This window comes from Dendrobates tinctorius, unplaced genomic scaffold (genome assembly GCF_039654945.1).
Source record: "Dendrobates tinctorius isolate UK_male_01 unplaced genomic scaffold, ASM3965494v1 ptg000047l, whole genome shotgun sequence".
NCBI lineage: Eukaryota > Metazoa > Chordata > Amphibia > Anura > Dendrobatidae > Dendrobates > Dendrobates tinctorius.
This window is the reverse complement of record NW_027361715.1, coordinates 11013070-11032500: the sequence shown is the minus strand read 5'-3', so window position 1 is coordinate 11032500 and position 19431 is coordinate 11013070. Positions and strand designations below refer to the sequence as shown.

The following is a 19431-nucleotide window of genomic DNA, read 5'->3' as shown; positions in this document are numbered from 1 at the left end:
CCTCTTATTTGCTGCCTGTCGTGGCTCCTGCGCAGGTGCACTGCTCTGCCCTGTTGAGGGCAGAGCAGAATACTGCAGTGGGCAGGAGCCGGACCTATCCCGGCGCCTGCGCACTGCAGTACTCTGCTCTGCCCTCAACAGGGCAGAGCTGTGCGCCTGCGCAGGAGCAACGACAGGAAGGAAAGAAGAGTATGTCACCGTTAGAAGATGGGAGGCACCGGACCCGGACCGCCCCTGGGTGAGTATAATATAACTCATTTTTCTTGTCTTTCAGGTTACATCGGGGGCTTATCCACAGCATTACAGAATGCTGTAGACAAGCCCCTGATGGCGGTGCCGGCAGCTGATACTCGAAAAATGGGGTGACAGATTCCCTTTAAAACACTAAAGGTGCAGTTTTTATAAGTTCTGTGTCCCCTTCATATCTATGTCCTTAGTTTATACTGTTTATACAGGATTTTACTGCATAATCTTGTCTACCTTACCGGGAGTAAATCCTCTTTTTGCTGCAATGGGTATTTAGGTCTAATGACCACTTTCGGAGAAGCTACTTTCCCTTCTGTATGGAAAGAAGGCTGAAATGGTGGAATCCACTCTCATTTGCTCTCTGGTGCAGAGAGAGGCCAGAAGCTAGAATCCAGTGGTTTTTGGCTTGTGGTGTGAATGATAATCTTTTTTTCAAGTTTACACCAATTCTAGGAATTAATTTACCACCATCGTTCATGTTTTCCAGCCATCCGGAATCTTTCAGACGTGTGGTTTGTGTTCCTGCCCGCAGCCCCAGTGGAAACCCAAGCCTCTGTCATTCTGGGCCTGGCTGCACTGGTGTCAGTGATGGGGCTCATTACTATTCTGCTGATAGGACAGCTGCTCTGCTTTCACATCTACCTCTGTAAGTCACAAATGGTTAATGATTGGCCATTCAGTGTCATTAGCACTAAGGATATGTGCATACGTTAATTAAGCATTTGCTGGAGACACTTCTGCACCATTAATGGGTCTTTTGGCAGGAAAAACCTTACATAAAATATGTGCATTTTTTTAGGCTTTTTTTTCCCCATTTGAGACAGTGAAAAATCGCTGCAAAAGCACTGAAAGAATTGACATGCTGCCGATATGAAACTGCTTCAGATCTTCAAAGAAAAATTAAGCAGCGTGTGCACGAGATTTTAGAAACTTCATTCACTCTCCTAGGACAGCAATTTATCTACCACTTTTCTGCTGCTGTGTCTGAAAGTTAAGTGCTTTAATACAATATTACCAATCAATTAAGGCCCTTATTTTAGTGTTAGAGAGAGCAGCGAAGGGAGAGGTGGAATTCTACACATCTCTCCCAAAGTGTGGAGAGGGGAAAAAGTATCTAAAGTCTCAAGGAGGGCATAAAAGAGTTTCTAGAAATAAGAGAAAGCACATGTAGAGCATACTAATGCAAGATAGAAGCTTTGTTGATATAGAAACTAATGAAGATAGTAGAACCCTGGATACACCTAGACCTTGCTCCCAGCCTATATTACTGGGAGAGACACTCCCATAAGAGAAAAATGTACATATTGGATCAGACTGTAAACTGCTACAGAGAGTCTGAAAATGAATAACTGGATGAAGATTGCAGACTGAAACTTGGTGTAATTTTATTATTAACTAGCTGAAGAGCCCGGTGTTGCCCGGGCACAGTAACCAACTGTGGTTAGTTATAACAAATTTTAATGATTATATTGCACATAAAAACATTTCTCGTTCGCCTTATTGGGGGACACAGAGACCATGGGGGTGTATGCTGCTGCCACTAGGAGGCTGACACTATGCACAAAAAAAGGTTAGCTCCTCCTCCGCAGTATACACCCCACCAACCGGCAGGAATTTCCTCAGTTTAGCTTAGTGTCAGTAGGAGGTGGACACGGGTCTTTCATTAGACCCATATCTACCTCGTCGTGCGTCGTTCCTTTTCAGGGTCCCGGAGGGATACAGAGTGAATAGTCACATCTGTAGTCCCACAAGAGACTATGAGTACGGCGTGTACTGCCACCCCGTATCCTCATAGCTCTCCGCAGCAGGACCAGGAGCTTTGCACAGGTGCGTGCCAGCTATATGGATGGTCCTTGCTCCCCCTCCTCCCACCCACTCGCCTACCAGAGCCTGTCGGTCGGACGAGGCGCGGACACTGGGAAAATAGACTCAGACAGCGTTGGATTTACAAGGTACCTTTATTGAAGACACCACTGGAGGATTCTTCGGAGCGGCACAGGGCAGTGCCGCAGGGTCCTCAGCTGCCTGCGCCTCCCGGCAGCCGCCGCACTTTCTGTTGCGCCACATGCCAGGCCCCGGCTGCGGCGCGGGCCTTGTCCCCCCCCACCCGCCGCCGCCCTCCTCATTCTATCCTGAGGGCTTTTTTCGGGCGGCGGTTTCTTCTTGGGTGGCCGTGGCAGCGCTGCAGGACTTCCACGCCGCCCCGCGCTGACAGGCGGCCGCCGATACTAATTTAGTCCCCGGCTTCATTTCGGGCCTACTCGGCCGTCGCGGCCACGCCCCCCGCCCTCTGTTATAGGCGGGCTGCTCTCCCGCCCGTTCTAGGACCACCCACCCTCCTAGTCTGTAGCTGGGCAGCGGGCGGTCTTCTCTCTGGGTCAGGCGGCTAGCTCCGCCCTTCTTCTCTCCTTAACCGCGCTTTCCTTTTACCTCAGGCTGCCGCCATCTTTGCAGCCTGTCAGCCGGACGCCTTGGAAGACACCGGGCAGCGGAAAGGGGTTCCTCGTTATCCTCTACTGCGGCCATGCATCTCAGACGAGCTGGGCACATCGCCTTTCGGGCCACCGGACTGTGAGTAGCTCTGCAACTGCAGACTGACACCCTCCTCTGCCTTCTTTCCCTCAACCTTCCGGCATCTCCTCGGGGTTCTTTCTCCCGGAACGTGCCCGTCCGCCAGCACAGAGAGCTTTCCCACTCCCCTCGGTTTAGACTGCAATTCAGCCCGATGCCGTCCAGGAACCATCTATTGCGCCACGTGAGTGTGAACCCCCCCATTCCTGGCTAGGCCTCTTTATCACAATCAGTGGCGGACCTCACCAGGGTGTCTGTCCCTAGTGGCCGTTCTTGATAAGTTGCCCCTGGACACTTCCGCAAGGTCCAGCAGGTCGCAAGGGGTTCCATCTGAGCCAGCCAGCAGAAGCCGCAAAAGACCCAGGTAGGATCTCCGGCCGGAATCCTCTCCTGGCCTGGTCTCTCCACATTGTCCTTCCCAGCAGTCGCCTTCCCGTGCCTCCTCACCTGAGTCAGGTGAAGCATTCTCGAATGCGTCATCCGAAGAGATTTTAGAGCTGGATTTGGACCAGGACGCGGACATGAAGGTTTCGGTACAGAACCTCATTGCTGCGATTAACCACACCTTCGAAATACAGACTCCCCTGCGAAACGCTCGGATCAGGAGGTTTCGTTCAGACGGGCAGTAACACCTTCCAGAGTCTTCACCTCCCACTCTGAGTTTGGCAAGATGCTTACCAGGGAGAGAGAGAAAATTCGACCAGACGCTTTCAAACAGGGAAGCGTCTCGGCGTGCTCTATCCATTTTCAAAAGAGCTCACCGACAACTGGTCGGCTTCCTCCTCTGTAGACGCTCCCGTGTCCAGACTATCTTATCAACACGGTCCTTCCGATTTCAGGTGTGACGTCGCTAAAGGATTCTAATGGCAGAATTATAGAATCCCTAGCAAAGTCAGTATTCGAAGCGGCTGCGGCGGCGCTAAGCCCAGCCTTTGCTTCATCTTGGGTAGCAAAGGCCATAGCTACTTGGGCGGAGGATCTCCGCAAGGGCATCCTAGATAAAGCCCAACCGGAGCAATCGGCCAAACTGGCTAACCAGATCTCCCATGCAGGGGATTATCTGCTCTCTGCCTCCTTGGATGCCGCGTCTTGGGCGGCTCAGACGTCCAGCAACGTGATGACAATCCGGCGTACAATTTGGCTCAAGGCTTGGCAGGCGGATTTGTCTTCAAAGAGTCCCTTACCAATCTGCCTTTTCAGGGAGCGCGTCTCTTTGGATCCCAGCTGGACCAGATTATTAGGGACACCACTGGAGGCACAAGTTCCTTCCTTCCTCAGTCCAAGCCTTGTAGGCTTCCGCTAAGGCGTCAGTTTCGGCCCTTTCAGTCTACCAACAGAGGCCGCAGGCACGCCAGGATAGAAAGAAGGTCTCCTTCAGACCCACTCCCTCCTGGCGATCTCACTCATCCCAGGGCAGATCCTCCAGGTCCAGATCTGGTCGGTCCACAGCAGCATGACTATCAAGGAAGTCCTGAGGGTCCTTCCCAACTGGGCGGTCGACTCCTTTTCTACAGAGACGTCTGGCTTGCCTCAGTAGAGGACGCTTGGGTCAGGGAAGTTGTATCCCCAGGATACAAGATAGTTTGTTTCTCGTCCCCGGGATCGTTTCTTCGAGTCCATCCAAAAGACCCTGCCTTAGTCCGGGTTTCTTCGCATCCATCACCTCTCTCCTCAGTTCCGGGGTGATTTTGTCCGCTCCCGAATCAGAACGTTTCACAGGGTTTTATTCAAACCTGTTTGTAGTGTGGAAAAAAGATGGTGCAGTTCGTCCCATCCTGGATCTCAAGTTACTGAACAACAGGGTCCGATTGCGTCATTTCAGGATGGAGTCTCTTCGGTCGGTAATCGCTTCCATGGAGGCGCAGGAGTTCATGTGTTCAATAGACATTCAAGATGCCTATCTACATGTTCCCATCTTTCCCGGGCATCAGAGATTCCTGCGTTTTGCGATTCACCAGGACCACTACCAGTTCGTTGCACTGCCGTTTCGGTCTCGCCACCGCACCCAGAGTTTTTACAAAGATCATGGCGGCGTTGATGGCCTTGTTGAGGATGAGAGGTCTCGTTCTTTTTCCGTACCTCGACGACATTCTGATCAAAGCTCTGTCTTTTCACCAGGCTCGCCAAAATCTTACCATCGTCCTCTACACCCTGTCCAATTTTGGGTGGCTCGTCAACAAAAAGAAGTCCTGCCTTGTTCCGACACAACGTCTGGTGTTTCTGGGCCTATTGTTCGACACTCGTCGATCGACGGTTTTTCTCCCAGAGGAGAAGATAGTTTCTCTGCAGCGAGATGTACGGTCGCTGCAGATCACACGACTTCCATCTCTCCGGACAACCATGAAAGTTCTAGGAAGGATGGTGGCGTTGACAGAAGCGATTCCCTTTGCTCAATTTCACTCCAGACCCCTCCAATAGGCCATCCTGTCTCTGTGGAACAGGTCTGTTCTTTCCCTGGATCGTCCAATTCGCCTTTCATACCAGGTCAGGCAGTCCCTCATTTGGTGGCGGACGTCACCTCTCATTGCCCTAGGACGGTCATTCCTTCTCATTCACTGGCAGATTGTGACAACGGATGCCAGCCTCCTCGGCTGGGGGGGCAATATTTCGCAATCACACTGTTCAGGGTCGGTGGTCGAATAGAGACAGCTCTGCCGATCAACGTCATCGAGATACGGGCGATCTATCTGTCTCTCGTTCACTGGGAGAGACTTCTCAGGGGCCTGCCAATCCATATTCAGATAGACTGCCACAGCGGTGGCAGATATCAACCACCAGGGGGGGAAACGGAGTGCCTCAGCCCTAGCGGAAGTGTCCAAAATTCTTCACTCGGCAGAGGTTTCAGTTTCAACCAATATCCGCGGTGCACATTCCCGGCATGGACAACTGGGCCGCGAGAGTGGTCCTTACATTCGGATGTATTTCATCAGCTTTGCCGTCGTTCGGGAACTCCGGAAGATGACCTGCAGGCGTCTCGCCTCAACAGGAAAGTCCCACAGTTTGTATCCAGGGCTCGATATCCTCTCGCCAGGGGCGCCGATGCTCTGACCATTCCTTGGTCTTAGTTCGAGCTCCCCTTCCCCTTCTTCCCAAGCTGTTGAAGAAAATCAAAACAGAAGGAAGTCCAGTCATCCTCATCGCCCCGAAATGGCCCAGAAGGTCTTGGTTCGCGGACATCGTCAACCTTCTCGCGGACTCCTCCTGGAAGGTTCCAGACAGGGCAGATCTGCGGTCTCAGGGCCCGATTTGCCACCTCAATTCTCGGCCGCCCAATTTGACGGCGTGGCTATTGAGTCCAAGGTTTTTAAGCGATCAGGTTATTCATACCATGATCTGGGCCAGAAAGCCTATTTCACTTGGTGTGAGGCCAATAACATTCCGCCCATGTCATTTTCTCCCCTTTCTGTTCTGGCGTTTCTTCAGGCAGGCCTTGATGCGGGCCTTGCCCTCAGCTCTTTAAAAGGCCAAGTCTCGGCGCTATCCATTTTGTTCCAGAACACACTGGCCTCCCTCCTCAGGTCGAGACCTTCCTTCAGGGAGTGGCTCATGCGGCTCCTCCTACCGTGCGCCCGTACATCCATTGGATCTTAATCTGGTTCTCGAGGTTCTGCAAGGTCCTCCCTTTGAACCTCTCAGGGAAGTTTCCCTATCCTTTCATGGAAAGTAGCCTTCCTAGTAGCCGTCACCTCCATCCGGCGCGTGTCGGAATTGGCAGCCATTTCTTGTCGTTCCCTTTTCTTGGTGCTCCACCAGGACAAGGTAGTTCTACGGACTCCGCTTTCTTTCCTTCCTAAGGTGGTGTCCACTTTCCACCTGGATGAGGATATTGTTCTCCCGTCCTTTGTCCGGGTCCAACTCACCCTCGGGAGCACTCCTTGAACAAGCTGGACTTGGTCAGGGCAAAGAAGGTCTACCTAGCTAGAACGACTCGTTTGAGGGAGTCAGACTCTCTTTTCATCATTCCAGATGGGGCGCGGAAAGGTCAGCCAGCCTCCAAAGCTACTATTGCTCACTGGATCAGGTCGGCAATTTTGGAGGCCTACCGGATCAAGCATCGAGTGGCCCCTCAGGGAATTAGAGCTCACTCTACCCGGGCAGTGGGTGCCTCCTGGGCGGTGCGCCACAGAGCTTCCGCGCTGCAACTTTGCAAAGCTGCAACCTGGTCATCTGTTCACACGTTTGTGACATTCTAGAAGGTCCACACCTACGCTTCGGCGGAGGCCAGCCTAGGTAGAAGGATCCTGCAGGCAGCGGTGGTGAGTCCACTGGCCTGATGGAAGTTTGTTTCTCACCCCAGAGACTGCTTTGGGACGTCCCATGGTCTCTGTGTCCCCCAATAAGGCGAACGAGAAAACAGGATTTTTGGGTTGCTTACCGTAAAATCTGTTTCTCGGAGCCTTCATTGGGGGACACAGCACCCTCCCATGTTCTACAACTCCTGTTCTTATGTTGTTGGTTATGTACAGTTGAGTTGTCTGTTCAGTTTCATTCTATTCTGTTACTTCTCCTACTGCTTTCTCACTAACTGGGGAAATTCCTGCCGGTTGGTGGGGTGTATACTGCGGAGGAGGAGCTAACCTTTTTTTGTGCATAGTGGCAGCCTCCTAGTGGCAGCAGCATACACCCCCATGGTCTCTGTGTCCCCCAATGAAGGCTCCGAGAAACAGATTTTACGGTAAGCAACCCAAAAATCCTGTTTTCACATCATATATTCAACACTACAGATTTGCAACACAAATTAAATAAACAATTACCCAAGTATTGATAGTATTTTATTTTCAACTCATCCAAGATTTTTGGTTTTTCCTTTCGGTGCAAAGATGAACAAATTTTTGGCAGTTCCAACTCTTGAACAAACCACGTAAAGTTGATCATGAGAAAAGCATGGAGATTGCAAATCGATCCCTACTACTTTCAAGGACTGTTCCTGAGCATTGTTAATGGACATTGCAAATAGCAGTTGAACTGGAAACTTGAGGCGTTTAAAATAAAAAAACAGATCAGATGGAATGAGTGGAGTTCTTGGAATGAAAATGTCCTCTCCTTTGGCACATCCTGTTTCTGAGCTGTGTATCTAACCCTATCCTGTGTGATAATGTCTGCTGAGCTGTGTACCTAATCCTCTCCTGTGTGATACTTTCTGCTGAGCTGTGTATCTAATCCTATCGTGTTACTGACTGCTGAGCAGTGTATCTAATCTTATCCTGTGTGATACCGTCTGCTGAGCCGTGTATCTAACCCTATCCTGTGTGATACTGACTGTTGAGCCATGTACCTAATCCTCTCCTGTGTGATACTGATTGCTGAGCTGTGTACCTAATCCTATCATGTGTGTTACTGACTGCGTAGCCGTATATCTAATCCTCTCCTGTGTGTTACTGACTGCAGAGCCGTGTATCTAATCCTATTCTGTGTGATATTGTCTGCTGAGCCGTGTATCTAATCCTATCTTGTGTGATACTGTCTGCTGAGCCGTGTATCTATTCCTATCCTGTGTGTTACTGACTGCTGAGCTGTGTACCTAATCCTCTCCTGTGTGATACTTTAAAATTTCTCCTCACAACATAGCCTATGACGCTCTCGGGGTCCAGACGTGTAACTGCAAAATTTTGTGGCTGTAGCTGCGACGGTGCAGATGCCAATCCTGGACATACACACATACATACATACATACACTTTTTCCCCATGCAAAATTGTTTGGTGAATTTTCATGCGCGGGGTTAAAATTTCACCTCACAACATAGCCTGTGACGCTCTCGGGGTCCAGACGGGTGACTGTGCAAAATTTTTGGCTGTAGCTGCGACGGTACAGATGCCAATCCCGGATATACACACATACATACATACAAGCATACATACATACACACATTCAGCTTTATATAATAGATTAAAGTGAAGCACTGATATGCAAAATTATTATTTTGCCCATAGCCTTTAACCCCTGCACGACCTTTGACATATAGGTAGGTTAAAGGTGATGTCCCTGCTTTTGATGCAGGCTCCAACACTGAACCCAAATATTTCCCTGCAAATGACAGTTGATGTGATCATGTGCTCCTAAAAGCCAAGGGTGGATCCAAGATCCACTTGTGGCTGTTAACCAACTAAATGCTGCTGTCAATCACTGACAGCGGCATTTAACACGCAACAGCCGGAAGCGCATCACAAGACCTGCCCATCGGCGGCGTCCCTGTATCGCAGGGCACCGTTGGGTTGTCGTGACAGCCAGAGGTCTGCAGGGGATAGCAGTGCCTGTCTTTGTGAATCTCTTGTGAACGACAGCCCATGCCCAGCATACATAGGAGATTGTGAATTCTGCTACACATAGTGCTGGAGCCCTGCTATGTATAGCACAGGCGATCAGATGATTGCAACGTCAAGTGTCCTAAAGGGACTATTGAAGCCAGTAAAAAGTTTTTTAAAAAATGTCAAACAATATTGACTAAATAAAGAAAACACAAGTTTGAATTACCCCCCTTATGCCCCACTGAAAATAAAACCAAAAAAAATACACGTTTGTTATCTTTGCTTTCAGAATCCGGTCTAGCAAAGTATAAAGTAAATTAATCGGATCAGTAAACGGCATAATAAGAAAAAAAATGGAAACACAAGAATTCATTTTTTTTGCCGTCTCAGCATTGTAATAACAGGCGATCATAACATCATATCTCCCCGAGAATGGTGTCATTAAAAACATCACTCCAGGGCGCACAAAATAAGCCCTTACCGAGCCCCATTTCCCGAAAAATGGCGATGCCACGGGTCTCGGAAAATGGCGACATGAGCGGATTTCTTTTTTTCACCATGTAAATAAAAAATAAGCTATACATGTTTGGTATCTGTGTACTCATACTGACCTGGAGAATCATATGGCCCAGTCAGTTTTAGCATTTAGTGAACATGGTAAGAAAAAAAAAAAAGTTGTGGAATTGCACTTTTTTTTGCAATTTCGCCACACTTGGAATTTTTGTCCCGTTTTTCATTACACAATATGGTAAAATAAGTGGTGTTGTTCAAAAGTACAACTGATCCCGCAAAATAAAAACAAGCCCTCACTCGACCACATTGATGGAAAAGTAAAAAAGTTATGTGTCTGGGAGGGGAAGCAAAAATTGAAAATGGAAAATTGCAAGGTCATGAAGGGGTAAGTCAATGTGTTTTTTCCTCTTATTCCAGTGTGGAATAAACTTAGCACTTATGAATATATAATGCACCAGCGGCAGAAGCAGGAGGTGAAGTCAACCTGCCGAGACCTGGAGCCTGCGGGAACGCCACCCACTGGACGAGCTCAGGTACGAGATGATAAAATAAAACCAATGACCAGACCATGTTTGATAAATGAATGATCAGATCCTACCTTTGTCTGTACATAGTGAATCAAGTATTTTGTGCCAAGTACTGCTCATATAGGGAGTTGTGGGCCCTCCGGGGGATTCTCCTGTTCCCCTGTGTGCCAGTCCGAGCCTGAATGTGGATGAAATGCTGATATAATGTGAAGTTAGATGGATGTTGGCCGAACGATTCTCCGGATGATCATTCAACCCACAGCCATCTCAGCTGACTCTCCCATATACAGGAGTACTCGTTTGGCCAAGCGCTCCTTTGTTTTCTAATACAAAGCCAATTTATAAGATTATCTCGGCACAGGAACATTTTATTTGAACACATCCAGTTGTTGAAATTATTATGCCACGATCTATTGCTTAAAATGGACTTTGTGGGGAAAACCCCTTAAAGGCCTATCTGCACAAAAGTGGACTTGTTTCTTTGTATCTGTTCTCTTACTTCTCTGTTTTTACACTCTGTAGTACACATCTGTTTTTGTTTTTCTCGATAGAATGAGAGTTATGGCGGGAGCCTCATTTACACTAATCCAGATGTTCTGTTTGAGGGTCCATCGTCTGGATCTCTAAACACAAAGTAAGTCTACTGTACTCCTTTATTGCTCCTTAACATGGAATTGATGGTGATCACATCAGGGAATATCTGCAGTGTCAAAGTGCAGGAATTAGTGGTGTAATGTGGAATTGTCCATGGCTAAGTGGGCCCATACACAATGGATACCTGTCGGCTACACGACGGTCCAGATGGTTCTCCCGATTCTCCTGACGTAGCCCTTGCTCTGCTCACTCCTGTGTTCTCCACATGGGATCCTCTGCCAGACATCTCTGGCAGCAACTTATTTCAGGGAGCATAAAAGATTGACAATATGAAATTTGACGTGCCGGATCTTTATCTCATGGACAATATGTGTCTGGGGCCCATGCATATTACACCTTTGGCTCAACCCACCGATGGAGGCTTAATTCATCTGATGCAGCCATCAATAGTGATTTCAGTTATGGGTACAGAAAGCAAAATTATCCACATTATTATAGGGGGTTAAAGTTAGGACCGAAAAAGAAACAGCTTTACGTGATTCAGCAGACCCCCATTATAAAGGAGAGGGCAGCAAGGTCAAAATACTGATGAAACAATCACTCACAAACCTACCAATTCATGGAAGGTGTCTGGCTTGCAGCCTATTGATGACAACTATACTGTTTAGATCAGGTGCGTCACCCAGCGCTATGCAAGTGCACCCGACAAAAACACACCCCAGTTCACTCAACCAGCACTACAGGACCTCGCTGCATCCTGTATAAAAATGGAAAATGTGCAAGAAATGGATGCATAAAATACATAAGGTATTGATTGGTATTTGGGCCAAACGATACAGGCTTACAACTCACGTCAAGGGTCCTCATTGTCTAGCGAGACTGTACGCTAAAATAAAAAAATGGTGCATTTACCTGTGTGACTGGCGTCCTATGCAAGCCTCATATCTGTTCATATTTCTACTAGGCAACCACATTCTCCATGTATAGTAGATTGTGAGTGGTTGTTTCATCAGTATTTTGCATCCGTGCTGCCCCCACCTTTATCATGGGGGTTTGCTGCATCCTGTTGGTGCATTGGTAATCTGACCTGTTGTTGGAAGGCTGTTTCTTTTTCTGTGAGATTTGTTTTTAATTTATGACCTACTGTGAGCCACTAGAGGTAGAAATATACAGGGCGCAAAAATATAGGAAACCTCTTGGGTATGCTCACCAGTGGTGTCTTTTTTGCAGCTGAAAAGATCCAGCGTTTTACAGTGCCAGCTAGTGATGGGCGAACCCTTGGATGTTTGGGTCCAGCGGGTTTGGCCAAACAGTTAAAAAAAAAAAAAAAAAACAGTACCCGGACTCCATATTCACTTGAGTGGGGGGGCTCGAATATCCAGTGTTTGCCATGCTGTCATGTGTATGACATATTGGCACGCAATGCGTCTGATCGGCGGTAAAATCGTTACCGCCAGTCAGAGCTGCGGTTCCCACGCTGTCAAATGACAGCATGATACCACAGCTGTGATCGGAGGTAAAAAGTTTACCTCTAGTCACTAGCGTTGGCTGATGGGACTACTACTTCCATCAGCCTACGCCATCTGCCACTAATAAGAGCACGCGGCGGCTGATGGGAGTATTCATCAGCCTGCGCTCTATTAATTTAAAAAAAACCCACTGTGGGTTATTCTGTACTTTTGATATCCAGCCAAGCAAAACTGACTGTGGGCTGCAACCCTCAGCTGTCAGCTTTAGCAAGGTTGGTTATGTAGAGTAGAGGGGTTCCCACACCATTTTTTTAATTATTATTAAATAATTTAAAAAAAATGGCATGGGGTCCCCCCTATTTTTTGATAACCAGACAAGCTAAAGCAGACAGCTGGGGGCTAGTATTCTCAGGCTGGTAAGGGGCCATGGATATTGCCCCCACTCCCATCTCCACTCAGCCAAAAAATAGTAGTCACCCAAAAAAGATGCATCTATTAGATGCGCCATTTCTTGCACTTTGCCCAGCTCTTCCAACTTGCCCTGTGGCGGTGGCAGGGGTGCTTCATATTTGTGGGGTTGATGTCACCTTTCTATTGTCCGGTGACATCAAGCCCATGGCTTAGTAATTGTGATACGTCTATAAGACACTTACAGTGGGGAAGAACGTATTTAGTCAGTCACCAGTTGTGCAAGTTCTCCCATTTAAAAAAATGAGAGGCCTTTCATTGACATCATAGTTGTGGTCTACCTATGAGAGTCAAAATGAGAAAACAAATCCAGAAAATCACCTTGTCTCATTTGTAGCTCTCACAGACATGTAACTTCTTTAAGAGGCTCCTCTGTCCTCCATTCATTACCTGTAGTAATGGCATCTGTTTGAACTTGTTATCAGTATAAAAGACACCTGTCCACAACCTCAAACAGTCACACTCCATGCTCCACTATGGTGAACACCAAAGAGCTGTCAAAGGACACCAGTAACAAAATTGTAGCCCTGCACCAGGCTGGGAAGACTGAATCTGCAATAGGCAAGCAGCTTGGTGTGATGAAATAACTGTGCGAGCAATAATAAGAAAATGGAAGACATACAAGACCACTGATAATTTCCCTCGATCTGGGGCTCCACGCAAGATCTCACCTCATGGGGTCAAAATGATCACAAGGACGATGAGCAAAAATCCCAGAACCACACGGGGGGGCCTGGTGAATGACCTGCATAGAGCTGGGACCATCGTATCAAAGGCTACCATCAGTAACGCACTACGCCGCCAGGGACTCAGATCCTGCAGTGCCAGGCGTGTCCCCCTGCTTAAGCCGGTACATGTCCGGTCCCGTCTGAAGTTTGCTAGAGAGCATTTGGATTATCCTGAAGAGTATTGGGAGAATGTCATATGGACTGATGAAACCAAATGTCAAACTGGGGATCTGTATGTGGGGGAGACTGGGCAAAAGCTTAGAACAAGGATGAATTCTCATTGCCACAGTAATAGAAAAAAGAATGGATCTACCTGTGGCCAAACATTTTTGTATCCCAGATCACAGCACCATGGATATGAAGTTACTTATATTAAAAGGTAACTTCAGATCTCAGAGAGACAGAAGAGTCTGGGAGTATAAACTAATAACAACCTTTGACACACTCAGTGCAGGAATGAATGTGTCGCATGGATTTATGTCTTTTTACATCAATTAAGGAATTTGCTCCTCAAACCTTGTGGGGGCATCACAACACAGAACCGGACCCCAATCACAGGACAATAAAACTTTCACTCCTTATCTGCGAACTGTTCCAATATTTATGTCGATAACTGTTTATCCCTCTCCCATAATGATAGTTCTGCTTCACGTCACTTGCCTTATCTATTGCAGTATTTCTGTGCTGTGTTTGACTAAAAGGGATAAACGGGCACCATCCACAATATATACTCAGGTGGGATCTCCTAGTGCATATAGATAAATTAACACAGTGACAAATAAAGAGAAAAGTATATGCACATAAATAGGGATCACCACACACTAATATAATCAAGACTCAAATTTTATTATAGTGAACACAACAAGCAAACACTAAGTTTAAAAACAATTAAAATGTCTGAACTCACAGACACACATAGACAAACAAAAACAATGGGTCATGTTAATAGACAGTTAAATACTGTGGGCCCCAGAATTAACCATTTAATCAAATAAATATCTACTGAATTTCAATATCTGGGATCTAACACCACAGGTTAACAATCCCAATCTTATTCATTGTCATAATATCATGGTGTTAATACAAATATACCAGAATATCTACATATCAAGTCCTATAGGGAAACACTGTAATTGCATAAGGGATACACAGGCAAAATAAACGCCATGTGTATGCATCAAATTCTCAACATGTTACCACTAAATCAAATACAAGAAAATAAGGACAACATAGCCCCTTTCCCTAACATGATATCACCTGGTTTCTGAGGACAAGCAGACCAATGGTTAAATAGTATGGAACCCCCAAACCCATGCGTATCGACACTATGAAGTGTCTTTCTCAAGGTCAGTATTTCTGTGCTGTGTTGTGTATAAATATGTGATTCTAAAGATGTTGTATTCGTCTAGCCTGATGAAGAGACCTGAGTAGTCTCGAAAGCTTGCAATGTGATACCATCTTTTCAGTTAGCCATTAAAAGGTAACAACCACTGAGGACTCTTAATTCTAAATATTTTTCTATCTACTGGCTAACACGGTACAAAGATATATACCTTAATTTTAAACAAAACATCACCATCAGTAATACCATTCAGATTGCCGTGTTCTGCCTGTAGTTGCTGGCACCATAACAAAGGAGTTTGTTCCCGGAAGGAAAGCTCACAGAATTGATGACTGGTCCATTTCAGAAATTTCACGTGCATCAAAATCATACATGGGGGGAAAAAAGGGTTTTTTTGTTTTTTTTTTACAGTTAAATTGCGGACAAATCTATTAACATGCTGTAATAAGAAAGAAACTAAAATTCTAGCTAGGGGCAAAGTTTAAACTCCTGGCCAGGACATCAATCTGATCCATAGATGGTATAGTCGGTGCTGGGCAGCGTCTGTGTACGCGAAACGGCTGTCGTCCGTCTTTTTCCCCGCATGCCTCATGTTATCTGCCCATCCTTTATTGTGTGACCTTTAATGGTTGAATAAAGAAACACTGCAAATCTGGGTGAGTGCCGCATCTTTTTCCTTCTTTTACAAATGAATGATATCATTATATGATATCTCGAAAAAGGGGTGACATTCCCTTTAAATTGGAAATAATTATGATCGAAAAGCACAGTTGGATTAGTGGATCCAAATGGTGGAAAATATTATAACTCCTGAATGGATATTAGATTGTTCCAAAAGGCAATAAAAGCGGAGTTCCAGGCAACACAATCAATTATAGATTAAAGTATCAGCGCTTACCGGGCTTTGCAGGTTGAAAGTCCATGGGAGGAGATTTGGTGGGTGCCATGACTCCAGCTGGTGTGGCTCAGCAACAGTACGAAAGGTGAAGAGAGAGGCAGTTCCACAGGTGGACTAAAAACACTTTTATTTCTTTATATTGTAAAACTCGACATACAAAGATACCTACAAGGAACTTAGATCTGACCCTACTATTTATATTTCAAAAATTCATTATCTCAAATTCTAGACGAGGGAGTGTTTTTAGGCATCATTGATTCCGAGATCAGAAAGTTACCATTCACAGACCATCCTATAATTCCAATATTCCTCAGTTTACCCAAAACACAAAGGAATTTTTACTCCCGCCCTTATGACCGATTATTTCAGGAATTGGGTCCCTGAATGAGGGACTCTACGAATAGTTAGACAACCATTAACTACTAGAATACCAGGTTTTTTGAAAGATAGCACTTCGGTCCTTCGACAATTTGAATTTCTAAGGAGGGGGTAATACACTTTTGCCACAGTAGACGTGGCTAATCTGTATTCCTGTATTCCTGCATTCCACGTCCACTTATGGTCACAGCTATCCAATACCATCTGGACAACCACAGTACATATTCCAGTGACCTCAAACATTACATCGTTACTGTTTTGTACTATCTGTTGAAGCATAACTATTTCATGTTTAATTCTGTATTTTTCTTTCAAGTAGTTGGATCACCAATGGGTGCTAAATTCTCTTCCTCCATCGCCATACTCTATATGGCTTGTCGGGAGGAGAAATTAATTTTCCACCCTGACAACCCCTTCTCCACCCTCATCAGGTGGTATGGTCGCTATATAGATGACCTTCTCCTGGTGTGGGTGGGAAGCACATTGGAATTTTCTGAATTTGTGGTATTTCTGAATGATAATACATTTAATTTGAAATTCACGGCTGAATCACTTTCCAATCAAATTTCATTTTTGGATATTTTTGGTGGAAGACAATTGCATTGCTGACCATATATCTGGGCTGTAGATTTGTGGCCAAAAGAGGTCAAACCCTGGGCAACCTGCTTTCGCCGAGCCTGTTCCAAAGTCCGACCAAAAAGACCTGTTGGTTGAAACCCAAAGGTTTTTTTCAAGTGTTATGGAAATCTATGTAATGTGCACCTTAGCTGCGACATAACAATAAACTCTTACTCTTCTCAAGGAGAAATTTATCATATTCATGAGTTCATTGGTCACCATACTCACCATGTAGTATATTCCTTTTTTGTAATTTATGTAAAATACAATATGTAGGATGTACCACTGGAAAATAAAAACAGCGAATTTCTGAACACTTAAACGATATTTCTAAAAAAATTAAAAAAAAATCGTACCCTGGTGCCGTAAAACTTTGTTACTACGTATAATGGTGATTCAACACACCTACAATTCTTTGGTATAGAACGAGCCATATTCCCAGAGAGGAGGTAGTTGGCAAAAACGCCTTATGCTCGAGAGGCATTTTGGATACTAAACTTAGAAAAAATCCCAAAGGTATGAATTATGTTAATTTGTTATTCTACGCACAGCATTACATGTCCTATGTCTCTTATTAAGTTTGGACAACAAAACACTTCATACGTACGAACTAGAGGGCAGATCTCTTACATTACTGTGCTATGGGACGCCAGAAACGCGTCAGTTTTTTCTTTGTATGCTGAGTTTTACAGTATAAAGAGATAAACTAGTGTGTTTATTCCACTTGTGGAACTGTCGCTCTCTTCACTTTTCCCACTCTTTCTGAGCCACACCAGCAGGAGCCATGGCACCTACAGGGTTTCCTACCTTAGACTTTTCAACCTGCAAAGCGTGGTAAGCTCTGATACTTTTTTCTATAACCGCGTTTGCTATTTTAAATAAGTGATTTTTTTATTTCAAATAAAGGATTTTATTGGGGCTGTGTGTTTATTTACAATAAAACTATAGGATTTGTAATGGATAGGTGTCTTATAGACGCCTTTCCATTACTAATCAGTGGGCTTGAAGTCACCGGACAATGCAAAGGTGACATTACCCCCCACAAATATGAACCCCCCCCTTGCCACTGCCACAGGGCATGTGGGGAGAACCGGGCAAAGTGCCAGAATTGGCGCATCTGATAAATGTGCCTTCTCTGGCTGGCTGCGGGCTGCTATTTTTTGTTTGGGGTGGTCAATATCCATGGCCCCTTACCAGCCTGAGAATGCCAGCCCCCAATTGTCTGCTTTAGCTTGGCTGGTTGTCAAATATGGGAGGGGGACACCACATCATTTTTTAGTATTATTTAACTAATTTAAAAAAACAGCGGGAGGACCACTTTACTCTTGATAACCAGCCTTGCCGAAGCGGACAGCTGAGGGTTGCAGCCCCCAGCTGTCAGTCTTGCCTGGCTGGTTATTAAAATACAGGGGAACCCGCGTTGGTTTTTTTTTTTTTTTATTTTAGAGCGCTGGCTGATAAATACTCTCATCAGCTGCCACCAGCTCTCGCTGATGGGAGTAGTAGCTGATGGGAGTAGTAGTCCCATCAGCCAATGCCAGTGACCGGAGGTAAACCTTTTACCTTCTGTTACAACTGCAGGCTCAACCGCAGCACTTTGACTGATAGTTTTAATCTTACGACTGATCAGAGACGCCGGTGTTTCTCGCACTGTTCATGTGTTCAGGGTGCCAAAGCCAAACAGTAAGCCCAGGGTTACACTTGTGAGAAACTCACGAGTCTCGCGTCTCAATACCCGGCGGTACTGGTGTATGCGGCTGCATCTATTTTTATGCAGCTGAGCGCTCTGGTCCAAGTGCCGGCAGCAGTGCCAGGTATTGATACGCGAGACATCTGTGACTTTCTCGCAAGTGTGACCCCAGCCTAACACGGATTTTCTGGTGAAGTCCATGTTCAGGATCCGTCCCCGAACAGTAGGTGTTCGGTATGGACCTCGAACTATACTGTTCGGATTCGCCCATCTCTAGTGCCAGCAAATTTAAATTTATTCAGAGATCTCATGTTTTTTCCTTTCATATTTGAACCACAAAGGCATTTTTTCAAATCTCAAGCATGTCAACTCTTTCAGTGTTTCTACAGTATTTTCACCCATTCAAATAAATGGGGAATAAACATGAGTAAAAATGCCAGGTGTTAACTTACCCTTAGTCTGCATTTATATGCTTTGTGATCGTATCTTATCTGCAGTTCTGTGCAAAAAACGCATTATACACATATTGTATCGTGCCACATTGGTCACCTCTGTTACATGTGATACCGTAATAGGATGATTTATTTAGTTTTGTTGTTCAGCATCTATTAGATGAAGGTACGGCTGCGTGTGCCTACATAGTCACGTCACTGACAGTTACTGTCATTATGCTCACTGATGACCCCAGTGAAGATGTGAGAGTAACGCCTTATGTTTTCCCTGTGGTTGTGTCTGTAATTGACGTTAAAGGGTCATCTATGACCTTTGTGTTTAATATTTATTTTTCTCACTTGTATAGCGCCGTCATATTCCACAGCACTTTACAGACATCATCATCTCTGACCCCGATGGGGCTCACAATCTAGATTCCCCATCAGTATGTCTTTGTAGTGTGGGAGGAAACTGGAGAAGCCGGAGGGAAACCCAGACAAACACGGGGAGAACATACAGACTCCTTGCAGATGTTGTCCTTGGTGGGATTGGAACCCAGGACTCCACGCTACGAAGCACCAATGCTACCCACTGATTATATGAGGACCAACTGCGTAGAATCTGCCCATTGATCGGCATAGTTGCCCACCTTGGATTGCAAATTTTTGATGTCCGTTTCTTAGAGGTTGATGATATAGAAGTGATATTCAC

General features: G+C 45.8%; 1 protein-coding gene across 3 annotated transcripts in view; it reads left to right on the top strand.

Annotated features, from left to right (window-relative positions):
* The window catches only part of ZDHHC1 (zDHHC palmitoyltransferase 1), an 83959-nt gene that overhangs the window by 58751 nt on the left and 5777 nt on the right, over positions 1 to 19431 (top strand). For all 3 annotated transcript variants that reach the window (XM_073576204.1, XM_073576202.1, XM_073576203.1), the window contains 3 exons: positions 734 to 892; positions 9994 to 10109; positions 10655 to 10737. In XM_073576204.1, the coding sequence (XP_073432305.1) occupies positions 734 to 892; positions 9994 to 10109; positions 10655 to 10737 (358 nt within the window). The remainder of the gene's footprint in view (positions 1 to 733; positions 893 to 9993; positions 10110 to 10654; positions 10738 to 19431) is intronic.